General features: G+C 41.4%; 1 protein-coding gene across 19 annotated transcripts in view; it reads left to right on the top strand.

The window, feature by feature from the left end:
* Positions 1-13,740, top strand: part of LRRFIP1 (LRR binding FLII interacting protein 1) — a 175,752-nt gene that overhangs the window by 94,440 nt on the left and 67,572 nt on the right. For 10 of the 19 annotated variants that reach the window (XM_073553252.1, XM_073553257.1, XM_073553255.1 and 7 more), the window contains exon 2: positions 4,032-4,118. In XM_073553252.1, coding sequence (XP_073409353.1) covers positions 4,032-4,118 — 87 coding nt within the window. Of the gene's footprint in view, positions 1-4,031; positions 4,119-9,191; positions 9,210-11,358; positions 11,407-12,678; positions 12,724-13,740 lie in introns of all 19 variants that reach the window. The other 9 variants (XM_073553265.1, XM_073553266.1, XM_073553251.1 and 6 more) reach the window with 1 other exon arrangement.

Genomic DNA, 13,740 nt, shown 5'->3' with positions numbered 1-13,740 from the left:
GAGTCTGACCCTGGTTACTCTGTACAACCTTCCTAAATGTTGTTCCAAGATGGATCTGTGGACTTACAGGAAACTACAGGACCAGTTACTAACGCTTTGGCACCAGATACCACAGGACAACGTCAGAGATCTTGTAGGGTCCATGTCTTGACAGATCAAAGCTGGTTTGTCAGCACAAGAGTGAACTAGGCCACATGGGGAAATGATGCAATGTAATGACTGATCAGTAAATATTTACAGGCTATAGACACCGCTCATGTGGATAAGATGATTTTTACATACCGTATGTTAGTGATTACCTTCATTAATTTTCAGACACTCTGATAAACATTTTGAACACTGGTCCAAGTTTTGTATTCTTTTTTCCTGTCCAGAGTGTCCTTGTCCCTGTTCTCCATTAAACTTTAGAAACTCTCTCATCTCCACTGCAGACCTACTGTATATCCAACCCCTACTTGTCACTGCTGCTACGTCTGTCGGTCCGTGAAAAAAAAATCAAACTGCACTCTGATGACATCCGAGTACAATCTCATTTTCACAGACTAAAAGAAAGGAGAAGGTGGAGAAACATTTTTTTTTTTTTGCTTCTCCACGTCTGAGAAAAACTGATGCCACTCTGGTGAAACTCATAGGACCGTTTTGATCAGACGTGGAGAGAAAACAGTCGTGTGACCCTACCCTAACTGAAAGAAGGGAGATGAGAGCAGAGAGCCATCAGATGCAAGAACCCTTACTGATCTGACATTGCTAAAAGATTTTGGCTTGGTTCGTCAAATGGCCGTATTTCACAGTACATATACGGACTGTAAAATACAGGCAGGTAGTTTGGTTCAGGATAGCCCTGGGCAGTCCTAGCAGCAAAATGGTAGAACATTTTTAATGAAGACTATTTAGAAAATTCCTTAAAGGGAATGTGTCAGCAGCTTTTTGCTATGTAATTTGAGGATAGTATGAGATAGGTGTTAAAACACAGATTTTGGCAATGTTTCACTTACCAGACTGTGTTCTGCTGTTTACCTACAATTAAGGTTTTATCACTAGGTGATTATCACTAAAGGACTAGGTCTCACGCAACTGCTAGTTTGACCACACCCCCTCCTGTGATAAGCAGCTCACTGTCAATACACAATGTACATAGAGTGCCTAGTGTGGCGGGGTTAGCTTTCTCAGCTCTGCTCCATCTTCATCTAAAAACTCTGATTGTGTCAAAACTGCTGCACTCTGTAATCTAAGTGATACATCGTTGGATTGAGGGTCTCTTGTCCTACATTATGCTTCTCTCAGATGAGGTAGCAACAACTTGGTGACAGATTCTCTTTAACTCCGCATTTAGGAATCAAATGCACTATATTTAAAAACAAAATACAATGAACACGACCTTTAAAGGGCTATTAGATGATAGTTATCAAGTATGTATGTCAGGTTTAGTTTTTGCCTTTGTGGTAGAAAGATAGTTGGATCACAGACAGCTGCAATAATCCAAAAAGCATCCCCAGATCAGTGTGATGATAATAATAATGGGTTTGGCACTGGGAACCCATGATTGTAAACTTACTGGTACAATTTCAACCACAATATTCATATACTTCCCATTTATAAAGATGTTGTTGCATGAATTTAAAAAAAACAACTTTCATGTATAATGTGGAAAGCTCTTTAGGATATAATAGTACAAAGCAAACAGCGCCACAAATTCCTTGTTGATTGAAGTGAGAAGCGGGGGCCTCCCTGTACGTGTCTATAATTGTGTTATGTCTCTGCTAGTCTCTGTACATGCATCGGGACAGATTCTTTATAAACTTTGCTGTAAAATATTAAAGCAGATTTGTTACCAAATTCCCCATTACAAACTGTATAGATTAATAACTGAATGTCTTGAGCCTGATGAGACTTGTGTGCTTTCTTTGAAAATCTGTGTCAGAATGGCTGTAAACTTTTTTTTATGAAAATAAAACTCGCACTGCTCAGTACAAGCTTCAGCCGTTAGGCCTGAGGCACACTGTGACTTTGAATAGCACAAATGATTGATTTTAACTATTAAAGGGAATCTGTCACCCCATTTTTCGACTATGAGCTGCTGGCACCGCCATCAGGGGCTTATCTACAGCATTCTAAAATGTAACCTGAAAGATAAGAAAAACAAGTTAAATTATTATACTCACCCGGCGTCCGGTCCGATGGGTGTCGCCTTCCGGTCCGGCGCCTCCCATCTTCATACGATGCCGTCCTCTTCTTTGCTGCCTGTCGTGGCTCCAGCGCAGGTGCACTGCCCTGCCCTGTTGAGGGCAGAGCAGAGTCCTGCAGGCGCCAGGAGAGGTCAGAGAGGTCCGGTGCTTGCGCACTGCAGTATTCTGCTCTGCCCGCGCCGGAGCCATGACTGGCAGCAAAGAAGAGGACGGCATCGTATGAAGATGGGAGGCGACAGACCGCAACACCCATCGGACCAAAACCGGACCGCCTCTGGGTGAGTATAATATAACTCGTTGTTCTTCTCTTTCAGGTTACATCGGGGTCTTATCTACAGCATTACAGAATGCTGTAGATAAGCCCCTGATAGTGGTGCCGGCAGCTCATAGTCCAAAAAAAGGGGTGACAGATTCCCTTTAAGTGGCAGCTTCCCATTTGATATCACTGTGCGTATTGCTTTGGACTGTAGCTATATAGTTAGAGCGACATAAAAAGTGGCAGTACAGCCAGGACTTAGGCTGAGCACAGACTTATTGACACTTGGACTCATGATCTCTGTCGTTAGCTGCACTCATGAAATGGTCAATATCAGGACTGGATATCTATTCTGACATGTATTTCAAAGTAAGTACATCATCCTCATCAGGTCTAAGGGATTGATTTGACAGTGTCTGCTGTTTTTAACGTGAAATCTGGAGACCGATCTGATTTAAACTCTACCTTCTGGGGGGAGACGGGTTAGCTGAACCTACTTCTGCCTCTCATTTGCACGCAGGTGTTTGCGGACTCTGGTGCCACGTAGTTCCAGTTTGGTTCACACGACCATGTTTTCGATTTGACTGCAAAAAAACATTGACCTCAGACAGGCAGGACGCAGGCCAATGTTATTCAGATGATTTTTCACTCCTGCCGAATTTCTGCATGAAATAAATTGCAGCGTGCGCTAGTCACTTCAGTAGTTTTCAGATGAGACTCGCCTTATTCAAGTCTATGGGTGTGGGAAAAAAAATGTAAGCCGAAGAGGCAAACGGTATAGCATCCAATTTTATATGGATACATTAAAGGAAGAATGACTGTTCAAACCAAGTACAGGCGCTCGGTGCACCATGATGTAGGCAAACATTTATATACCTCTTCCCACCTGCTTGGTTTCCATCCATCTCTGGCCCTATAAAGCCAGAGCTGTCAATCAAAGACGAAGGGGCCGGAGATGAAGGGAGAACAATCAGGTGTGAAAGTGGATTTCAGGAAACTACGGTATATTTAGTTGTATAAATTTTAATAACTGCTGATGTGTAAAATGAAATGACAATACAGATGAAAAATTGTGTGGTTTTTCTGTGGATTAAAATCAGACTTTTTTTTATATATATATGTTGGAGTAATCGTCCTTTTTCAAGGTGTAGGTGTGTTGTTGTAGCTGGTTTTTTTTAGAGGATTAATTCCAAAATTGTATTCACATGTGCTATTTTGCAATTTGGTTCCAGTTTTGCTGCGTTTTTTTTTTTTTTTTAAGACTGTAATTACGTTTTATACTTAATGTCAGTTGTAGCCAAAGAAAAGGAATAAAAATGGCAAATATAAAAAAAAATCTTTCGGCATCAGGACCATATCATTCTTGTGAAGTACAGAAGCCGGTCCCGGTATAAACGTGGCCTTCTCACAAGAGAACACCTGATTACCACTAAACCAATACTAGGAGAATCAAAATGGACAGTAGACTAATTACTGTTACATATGTTTTTGTGTTTCATGTAAAAATGTCTTATAATCTTCCATAGAAACTGAATGAAGGCTATTGTGTAGGAAATGTATTAAGTTTTCTTATGTTCCTGATTTGACAGGCGGAGGCACGGTTGGCGGCCAAGCGAGCAGCGCGAGCTGAAGCCCGAGAGATTCGTATGAAGGAGTTGGAGAGGCAGCAGAAAGAGGTAATGATGATCTATTAATATAAATCCATGATGGGGCTGTAGGCAATAAGGATTATAGGGAACTGCAAACTAAAAAGACTGTATTCTACCTGTAATGTTATGGAATAGTGTGTGCCGTCCGTCCTCGAAGATACCATAATGAAGCCATGAACATTGCTATTCCTACAATGAAAAATTCCATAGTAGTTGCACATATTACTGTCTTGTAAGTAGATTTGAGTATATTTTGTCCATATTGGTCCGTTCGCATAGTTCCTGAACTAGAGGATGTCGTCCATTGTCAGTTCTGATTTTTCTGAAATTAGGCTAGATATGTTTAATAAATGTAGTGGCATATCCAGACAAAAAGTACAGAATTGCTAAGATGGATCCCCCATATGTTCAACGCCATGAAATAATAGTAAGTTTGCGTGGGCAGCGGCAATCAGGGCTGTGGAGTGGGAGTCATGGAAATTGAGGAGTCGGAGTCAGAGGTTTGGCTTACCGACTCCACAGCCCTGGCTGCAATGTCGGATTTGAGCATACCCACTCAATGTCCCCCTCCGGAAGATAATACGCTGTCGGTTGTCTTGTCGATGGTTCATCCGCCTCCTTCCTCTCGGCCAGCTTTAGTGTACATGTTTTAAGGAAGCCCGTACGAATAGTGTTGGGCAGGATCCTCATTTTGGCCGTTAGATATGTCATATTCACACATTTTTCTTCATTGCTCAAGAAGTTTGCAATGATTTCCGTGGCTCATGGAATTCCCAGTAGCTTATTCCTCATTGATCGTAATGTCGCCCTCTCTAGCTGCCCGTGGTCATAGTCGTCAATCCCAACCATGGGAACCTGCAGCGTTTATGATTCACCAACCATCCAAAGGCTTTGTCTGGAAATATTGATGGGGCAGCTTAGGCCCCCTTCACTTATGTACATTAATCCCTTTGTTACTTCTCACCATTGTGAGAACACATCCCATGATTTCTTATAGCATTAGTTTTGGCATTAAATGCATTAGTAACTCCAGATATATGTCTATATATCCTTATGTTGACAGAACACAACTAAATGCAAGTTTTTTTGTTTTTTTTTTTGTATTGTTGATGACAGACCGGCACAGGAGAAGCACATGAATGTCATCTATTGTGTCTGACCGGCAAATAGCTGCCATGTTTTTATGCCATTTCCCATTCTCTAAGGGTCTTTAATGTTTAGGACTGTCAGTGCGACTCCTTATTATTACAGCAGTGTTAAAATCCTTGATAACTTTCTAAATGCCATGCTTCAGATATTTCAGTGCTTCTTCATGAAGTTGATGGCAAATACTGGCACCAGCTGCTTTATGCTCACCTGTCTCTTCTGAAGTAGTCCTCTACCTCTGTACAGTCTACCAGAAACACTTAAGAAAAAGGGCAAGGGAGAAGGTTTTTAAGTGACATTAGGTATAAAATAAAATGTGGTGACAGGTATAAATCAACAAGACATTCTTTCAGGTACTTAATACTGAAGTGAGGACACCATGTAAAAAACCATAATGTATGTAATGTGCAGTGCACATCGTTCTCAGCTACTAGACAAATCCTTATAGCAGATCACAAGATGGCATTGGCAGACGCCAAGTTTCTTGACTGGTTACTGGAAAGAATGAAGTGCTGCACTTTTCAGAGTCCTAATTCTCTAGCAAATAAAGCCAAAAGGGCACAACACTATGATAAATGCAACAATATCCCTCAGAGAGCGACCTTCTCTGGCATTACCTTCTGACACCCAAATACGAGTCCATGGGAAAAAGGAGCTGCCAGATGCAAGATCAACCCAGGAGAGGAGCTGATCAAATCTAGAAACACATTACTCTTTAGTTTTATGCAATGTAGTTCCCAATGCCATCCAAAAACAATTGGCTCTTGCACACTGGGTGTGCACTGCAGGTAATTATAGTCACACATATCATAATATCCTGTTAATTAATCCTCAGTGCAATCATATAGCTAAATTGTGGAATAAGGCGGTAAAAGGAAAGAAAAAAAGTTTGACATTGTTTCTGTTATGCCCTACTCAGAAGAGCAACGATGGCATACAATTTCAGTATCTCTCCTTCACAGATACAGAAGCAGCAACGTTTTGCTGAAAGCTCATAAACATGTTAAAGGGAATCTGGCAGCAGGTTTTGGCTAAGTAATCAGAGGACAGTATAATGTAGCAGCTGAGATACAGGTTTCAGGGATGTGTCACTTATTGGGCTGTGTGCTGCTGTTTCCATACAATGAAGACTTTATCACCAGGAGATTATCACTGCCTAGACTACAGCCTGCCTGAACCCTGGTCCAGCCATGCCCCCTCCTCTAATTCGCAGCTCACTGTCAATAGATAATGTACAGAAAGAGCCTAGTGTAGGTGGGGGCAGCTTTCTGAGATCTGCTAAATCTAAAAAGTGTGTGTGTCCCCAGTAAATTAAGTGATGCATTGCTGGATTCGTGGTCTCTTTTTTCTACATTATGCTGATCGCAGATGAGGTAGCAAAAACCTGGTGACAGATTCCCTTTAAAGGGTCTAAAGTTTCTTGCCTCTGTATCAGTTGTAGCAAAATAAAGCTTGCAAATGTAATTTCTCTGGTTAGCCAATAAAGGTGTCACACCTTGAATACTTGTCTCAATTGTTTTTGGGGACATAAGTATTTACATCTAGCAAAATAAAGGCAATCCACCTAATCTTTTTTTAACCTATTTCTTGCCATACATGCATCCATATAGCATGTCTTATAGTAGCACTATAAGTATGCATTATGCCCTATGGCTGAATTGTCTGGACAACGTATCTCTATACACATCGGGATCTATTGCAGACATTTGCCAGAGGGTTATGTCAGGAGCTTTTTCCAGCATTTGCATCACATTGAGGTCATTAAAGTGATTTGAGCAGGGCAGGAGTTGTGATTCTTCATCTGACAACCCCTCCCATACAGATCAGCTTAGTCATTAGCGGAATCCCTGAGTACACATCTAGACATGTGACTCTGCCCATACTGTGTTTACTCCTGCCTTTTGCCATGTTCACTCACTGCATTTTTGCTGTTTTTTTTGTTTTTCTAAGGCAAAACCTGCTCTCTTGGCAGTAAGAAACTTGCTTCAAAAAAGCAGGTTTTGCTTAGTTTTTCTTGCGTTTTTTGGTGCGTTTTTGTCCTTGTACATTTGTCGTTTGTGCTTGCTGATGAAGTAGGATCAGATTTTTTTTTTTTTTTATGCACTGAACTTTATCAGCATGCACAAACGACAAATGTACAAGGACAAAAACGCACCAAAAAATGCAAGAAAAACTAAGCAAAACCTGCTTTTTTGAAGCAAGTTTTTTACTGCCAAGAGAGCAGGCTTTGCCTTAGGAAAAAAAAGCAGCAAAAATGCAGGTATCAGGCTTAAAGGGAATCTGTCACCCCATATTTCGACTATGAGCTGCCAGCACCGACATCAGGGGCTTATCTACAGCATTCTGTAATTCTGTGGATAAGCCCCCGATGTAACCTGAAAGAGAAGAAAAAGGAGTTAGATTATACTCACCGGGGGGCGGTCCGGTCTTTGTCCGATGGGTGTTGCGGTCCGGCGCCTCCCATCTTCTAACTGTGACATCCTTTTCTTTGCTGTCTGTCGTGGCGCAGGCGCACTGCTCTGCCCTGTTGAGGGCAGAGCAGAATACTGCAGTGCGCAGGTGCCGGACCTCTCCCGGCGCTTGCGCACTGCAGGAGTCTGCTCTGCCCTCAACAGGGCAGAGCAGTGCGCCTGCATCGGAGCCACGACAGGCAGCTATGAAAAGGATGTCACAGTTAGAGGATGGAAGGCACCGGACCGATCGCCAGGGTGAGGAAAATCTAACTCTCTTTTTTTCTTATCTTTCAGGTTACATCGGGGTCTTATCTACAGCATTACAGAATGCTGTAGATAAGCCCCTGATGTCGCTGCTGGCAGCTCATAGTCGAAAAATGGGGTGACAGATTCCCTTTAACTGCGTTTTTGGTGCCAAAATCTGATGACGTAGAATCAAACTTTTTTATGCATTAAAGTTTATCAGGTTTTGGCACCAAAAACGCAGCAAAGCCTGATACCTGTGTTTTTGCAGCCTTTTTTTTTTTTTTGCATCACCTGTGAAAAACCATGCTGTGTGCATGAGATTACTGAAATCTCATATACTTTGCTGGTACTGTAAAATGCAGCTGAAAATTTGCATTAAAAGAAACGTTAAATAAACCCGCAATGTGTGAATATAGCTTTAAGGTGAAGAACTGCTCTTTTACTATGACCTAAGTGTAGAGACCAGTCTATGTTTAGAATCCACTGTAATATGCGGCCTCTAATGACCAGTCGGTACATTGTTCCCGTAAGGATACATTCTGCTGTTAGAATCTGAGTATTTGTCCTTTTTTTATCGGACCGTGAAACCCTTATTACCAGCTGATAAACAGGAAGAATGCTGCTAGGTATTTTATCATTGTGAATGAATGCCTTGTAAATAAATTTACTGAAAATGGACTATTTGGCAGAGCCAACAATTCTGCTCTTACACCCCAAACTTTGGTTACTTGTAGTTGGGAGTTTTCACTCTGCCTCGCTACCGACATGGTGGAGTATTCTACTGTAGGTCTGTCACGTGCCAGCCTGACCTAAATTGTCCTCTAGATGCTGCCAACCCTAAGTGTGTGAGGCTTAGGCTGCTCACCTCGTCCTGCCTTTGGCTTATGTGTATAAATGTCTCGGCTTCTCTGTACGGGGTCTCAGCGCTTGCCAGTGTTCGAGGAGCAGCTTTACTGTGTAAAGATGTAACCTATAATGCAGTTTTAACTCCAGGAAATCGGTTTATATAAGATTGTGACTCTATTGGACACTGAGAAATCTGGTTATCTTCACTGTTGGTGTAAGGTGTAAGCTCATCTCATGTAAGACATTGGAAACGCTGTGACGTTCTGCGAGCGATCAGCTAAACTCTAATGTAATGGTGCGGTATTATCGCCACAGGAGCCTCTTCTCTTCTCTCTGCCCTGTCATGTTGTATCTGCTTACTATTCCTCTTCTCTTTTCTGATGGTCGCTTTCTCTTTATTTTTGTACAGATTTACCAGGTTCAGAAGGTAATGTTGTTGTGTGCAATTCCCTGCATGTTTTTTTCCGTCACTAATCTGTATAACTGTAACTCTGTTTCTGTTTATTTTTAGTTTTTTTTACCGATCTGGTTTTGGATCTTTGTAACTGCACTGCGCCATTTTTGAAAAGTATGAAATTGGCTTATTATTGGCCCTATATGGCCACCTATATTACAGGTGCAATGCCTGTATGCCAGTAGTTCTAATACGTCACCATGGCTTTTGTGGTGACCTGAGTTTGATTCAGTAATATGCTCAATGGGTGCGAGAATGTGTGGGAATTATTTCGTACCCCAAGCTATAAGAGCATGTACCTCTTTATAGACGAGTCCAGGAAAATCTTTAATGACCAGTCTTTTCCTCCATTACTGAGAAATCTGCTTTAGAATTGATCTACAAATGAGGCTGAAGAGCGGTTTTTAGATCTGAAGCCTCTGTCACTCCAGCTCTATTCCTCGCCCCCAGCTTTGTCTCCTCCTGCATGAAGTCACATGGCATAGAGGCTGTCAGTCAGGTAGGAAGGGGCAGCGTTAGGCGGGGAACTGAGCTGGAGTGACAGAGGCTTCAGATCTACCATAGTCCTTCCGCCTCATTTGCATATCAATTTGAACGCTGATTTTCAGTAATGGAGGAATGGATTGTCCATGTAAAGGTATTGCTGGACTTGTCTTTGAAAGAGCTACAGGCACAAATAAATTGTTTGGGTGGTGAAATCCTGCTGACAGATTCCCTGTAATTTGTCTCTATCACGTTTTTGGTCTTTTCCTGGAACTCGATGCAATACATGGTGTGCAACCCATGGTTCCATAATATTGACCTGGTGTGTTTTCTTATAGTTCCTTAAGTTATCAGAAGATGAATCTACACTTTAAAAGGTTATCTGGGATTTTGCTCACTTTTTAATATGGGTCTAAGGACCTACATGTACGGTTGCTAGCTACCTGCCTGTTCTACCCAGCGGTGATCTCTGCCTGCTCAGAGCTTTCACAGACTGCTCCTGCCTGCTTCTGGTGATGTCACATCAACAGCAACTTCATTTCTTCTATTCTACTCTGTTGATGGGACATCACTGCTGAAATCCTGCTGATTGATGCCTGGCTCCCTGCTGCTTAACTGCGGGGAGCTGGCTGTCAATTAGCATAATGCCAACAGTGACATCCCGTCAACAGCAGAAAGCGGATGAACTGCTCTGTTTATGTGACGTCAAATGAAGCAGCAGACTCGCCGGCAGGAGCGGTCTGTCGCGTCTCTGAACCAGCAGACATTCGCACTGGGCAGAATAAGCAGATAGTTAGCAACTACCTGCCGGTAAGATCTTGGGCTATTAGCAAAAAAAATATATATATCTATGCAAAGTCCCAGATGGCCCCTTTAATGGATGAACCCAGCTTGTTACAGTTCAGTAATTTTTATAATGGTGTGATTGCCCCAAGGATTACACAACTGAGATTTGACATTGAGCCGTCCCTGTACCGGTTCTGCCGCAGGTCTGTAGGTGGCCTCTCCCTGCTATGCAGTAAATAGACTGAGTCATCTATATAACCACTGCTTTTATAGCACGTGAAGATATCAGCAGATTTCATTGTGTTAAAGGTTGTATATAATAAGGTGCAAAAGTTTTACAGACACATTTGTGCTTAAGACTTAGACGTATTGTCCATTAGTCTTTTTTTTTTTTTTTTTTTTTTTTAAATTGACCCATTGTGATCATAGAATTTGAAAAGAAAACTTAAACCATATTTTTAATCCATTGAAAGTGTGGGTTAATTTTTTATAATCAGAGCAAATATTGACTATATTGAGGGTGTGGGCGCAGTATTCCTTCATTCTAAACATTCCATGGGAATAATAAACTATGTCTATGGGAATAGTAAACTTATACACGTTTTCTGTGGACTCATCATTTGCCAAAAGTGTGCAACCTAGGTACACTGCTGGTCATGGCAGACAGATGTATAATGGCTGTGTATGTACAGAAGACACCTGGACCTGTCTGAAGGCAAAACAAGCCAGCCTGCAAATTACTGACAACTTGGTCAACTGTGCACTAACAATAGCTGTGAATTAGACGTGCTCAGTTCTGCTGTGTCCCCGTCCTTCTGATCTGTCTTTCTTTCTTTTTTTCTTCTTCCTTCAGAAATATTATGGTTTGGATACCAAGTGGGGTGACATTGAGCAGTGGATGGTAGGAGTTTCCCCGTGTAGTCCTCCTTTCTAATTCATGTCATTCTCGTCTCGTGCAAGACACCGATGGCCTATGTTTTGTTCGCTTGTCACGTTTTAGGTTTTAATTTAAAGAAAAAATATCATTTTTAGGCTGTGTTCACATGTTGCATTTTTCTCATGCGTTATTTTTTGCAAATTGTCTGCTGCGTTTTACAGTACCAGCGACGCGTATGAGATTTCAGAACTCCTGCACACAGCTTGGTCTTTTTGTCCTCAGTATTTTATTCAAGACCTTGTTTTTTTGTAAAGTATGTCACTTCTTTCAGTGTTATTTCAGCGTTTTTCACCCATTGAAAGTGGTGCAAAAAATGCTGATAAAACGCTACAAATCCGCAGGTGTCCGTTTTTGCTGCATTTTTGGTGCCAACACCTGATGAAGTAGAATCAGATTACATTTTTTTATGCACTAAACATCATCAGCAGGCACAAGAGACAAATGTACCCTGACACAAACACAGCAAAAAAAAAAAGCGTCCAAAACTAAGCAAAACCTGATTTTTTTTTTTTTTTTTTTTAAAGCAAGTTTCTTACTGCCAAGAGAGCAGATTTTGCCTGCGGAAAAAAAACGCATCAAAATCTCAACGTGTGAACATGGTCTTACAAAGAAGAGACGGAAATTCTCAATCCACATTTGATACTACACTTAAACACAATTAGCAACTCAATACTGTGTTAGACAGTACAATTCTATTTTTTTTTTTATACTTTTAAGGCAACATAAGGAACAAGGCTGTACTGTTTCTTAGATCTGGCCTGCCAACCTCCTCCTACACAGTAGTTACATAGCAGCCAACATTATACCATAGCTCATCATATCGTTACTCAATGTCATCGATATATTGTTTTTTTTTTTTTTGTTTTTTTTTAGACTTGTTTTTACATGCAAGCATGTTAAATAATAAGTGAATGGAAGGAAAATGAAGCTTCTGTAGCCTCAGTCAGGTGAATGGGAACTAATGGACACGGTTATCATCTGTCCGCTTTCCCAACACAAGGCAGAGAGACTACAAAGATTGTGACGGAGCCTTCTACTTCCGAGTTTGAGTGTGACCGTTTTTAGAAGTGTGTCTCTTGGGTTTCCCCTTCAAGTGCATCATTTCTTTGTATTTTATCCATCTCGTGCATGATTTCCTCTCCTTTCCTGCGCACTCTTTACATGTTAATGTCTGACTTTCGCTCCTTGATCTCAGCAGCTTTGTGTTATTCCCTTTTTCCCTAAATGCATTTCCAGGAGGACAGTGAGCGGTACTCGCACCGACCGCGGAGAAACCTCCAGGTCAGTAACTCATCCAGTGGGATGTAAGGACAGCTTCCAGATCACGCTGATGATAATTAATGGGATAACTGTGTGTAAATGCGGTATGCAATGTCTAGTAAATACTACAGACAGTTCATCCCATGAAAAGCATTTGTGACAGGTGTCATTTATTGACTAACCCTATGGACATCTTACAAGGGTTTAGCAAACCTTTTTACAACCAATGATAATTAAATACTCTAATATTAAAAAAAAAAAAAAAAATACATTAAACCTTCTAGTTTTATTTGTCTTAAAAGTACATAATTTAAGGACAAGAAATGGTTCCTAAATATTGTTAAGCTTCTGGATTATATGTTGGACTCATTCTGATGACCGGGTTTGTTCATGTACAAAATAACAAAATTTACTATAGTTTCCCCGAAAATAAGACTGGGTTTATATTAATATTTGCCCCAAAAGATGTGTTAGGGCTTATTTTCAGGGGTTGTCTTATTTTTCCATGAACAGCAATCTATATTTATTAATACCAGTACAGTATATTTCTTCATCTGTTTACATATGGTACTGTACCGTAGTGAATGGTGGATAGACCCTTCACCAAGAAAAGCTCACCCCCCCAACAGAATCGCACTCAAAAGACCCCCATGAGACCAAAAACAATAAGGGTTGGCAAGTTTCCGGGTTCTCAAGCACAGATTGGGTAGTTCCGCTGGCGTCACTCCTGTCACAGGCGTATTACATGCCATCAGGTCCCAGCTGCTGTCTTCCGCGTTCCACTGCCGCCAAGTTTAGTGGTTGGCTCCCCCTGGTCTCCAGAAGCGGCCACAACACTCTAATATAATGGGCTAGGGAGTGGAGTGACGCTAGCGGGATTACCCGATCTGTGTGTGAGAGTCCGGAACTTACCAATCCTTACTGTTTTGAATCTCGTGGGGTCTTTTGAGTGTGATTATTTTGGGGGTGTCTTCTTTCCTTGGTGAAATAAGGTGTCTGTCTGTCCTTCTGCATTCTATTGACAATTGATTTCACTTT

Source organism: Dendrobates tinctorius, unplaced genomic scaffold, assembly GCF_039654945.1.
Source record: "Dendrobates tinctorius isolate UK_male_01 unplaced genomic scaffold, ASM3965494v1 ptg000199l, whole genome shotgun sequence".
Classification (NCBI taxonomy): Eukaryota; Metazoa; Chordata; class Amphibia; order Anura; family Dendrobatidae; genus Dendrobates; species Dendrobates tinctorius.
The sequence above is the reverse complement of the archived record's forward strand: the minus strand, read 5'-3'. Positions and strand labels throughout refer to the sequence as shown.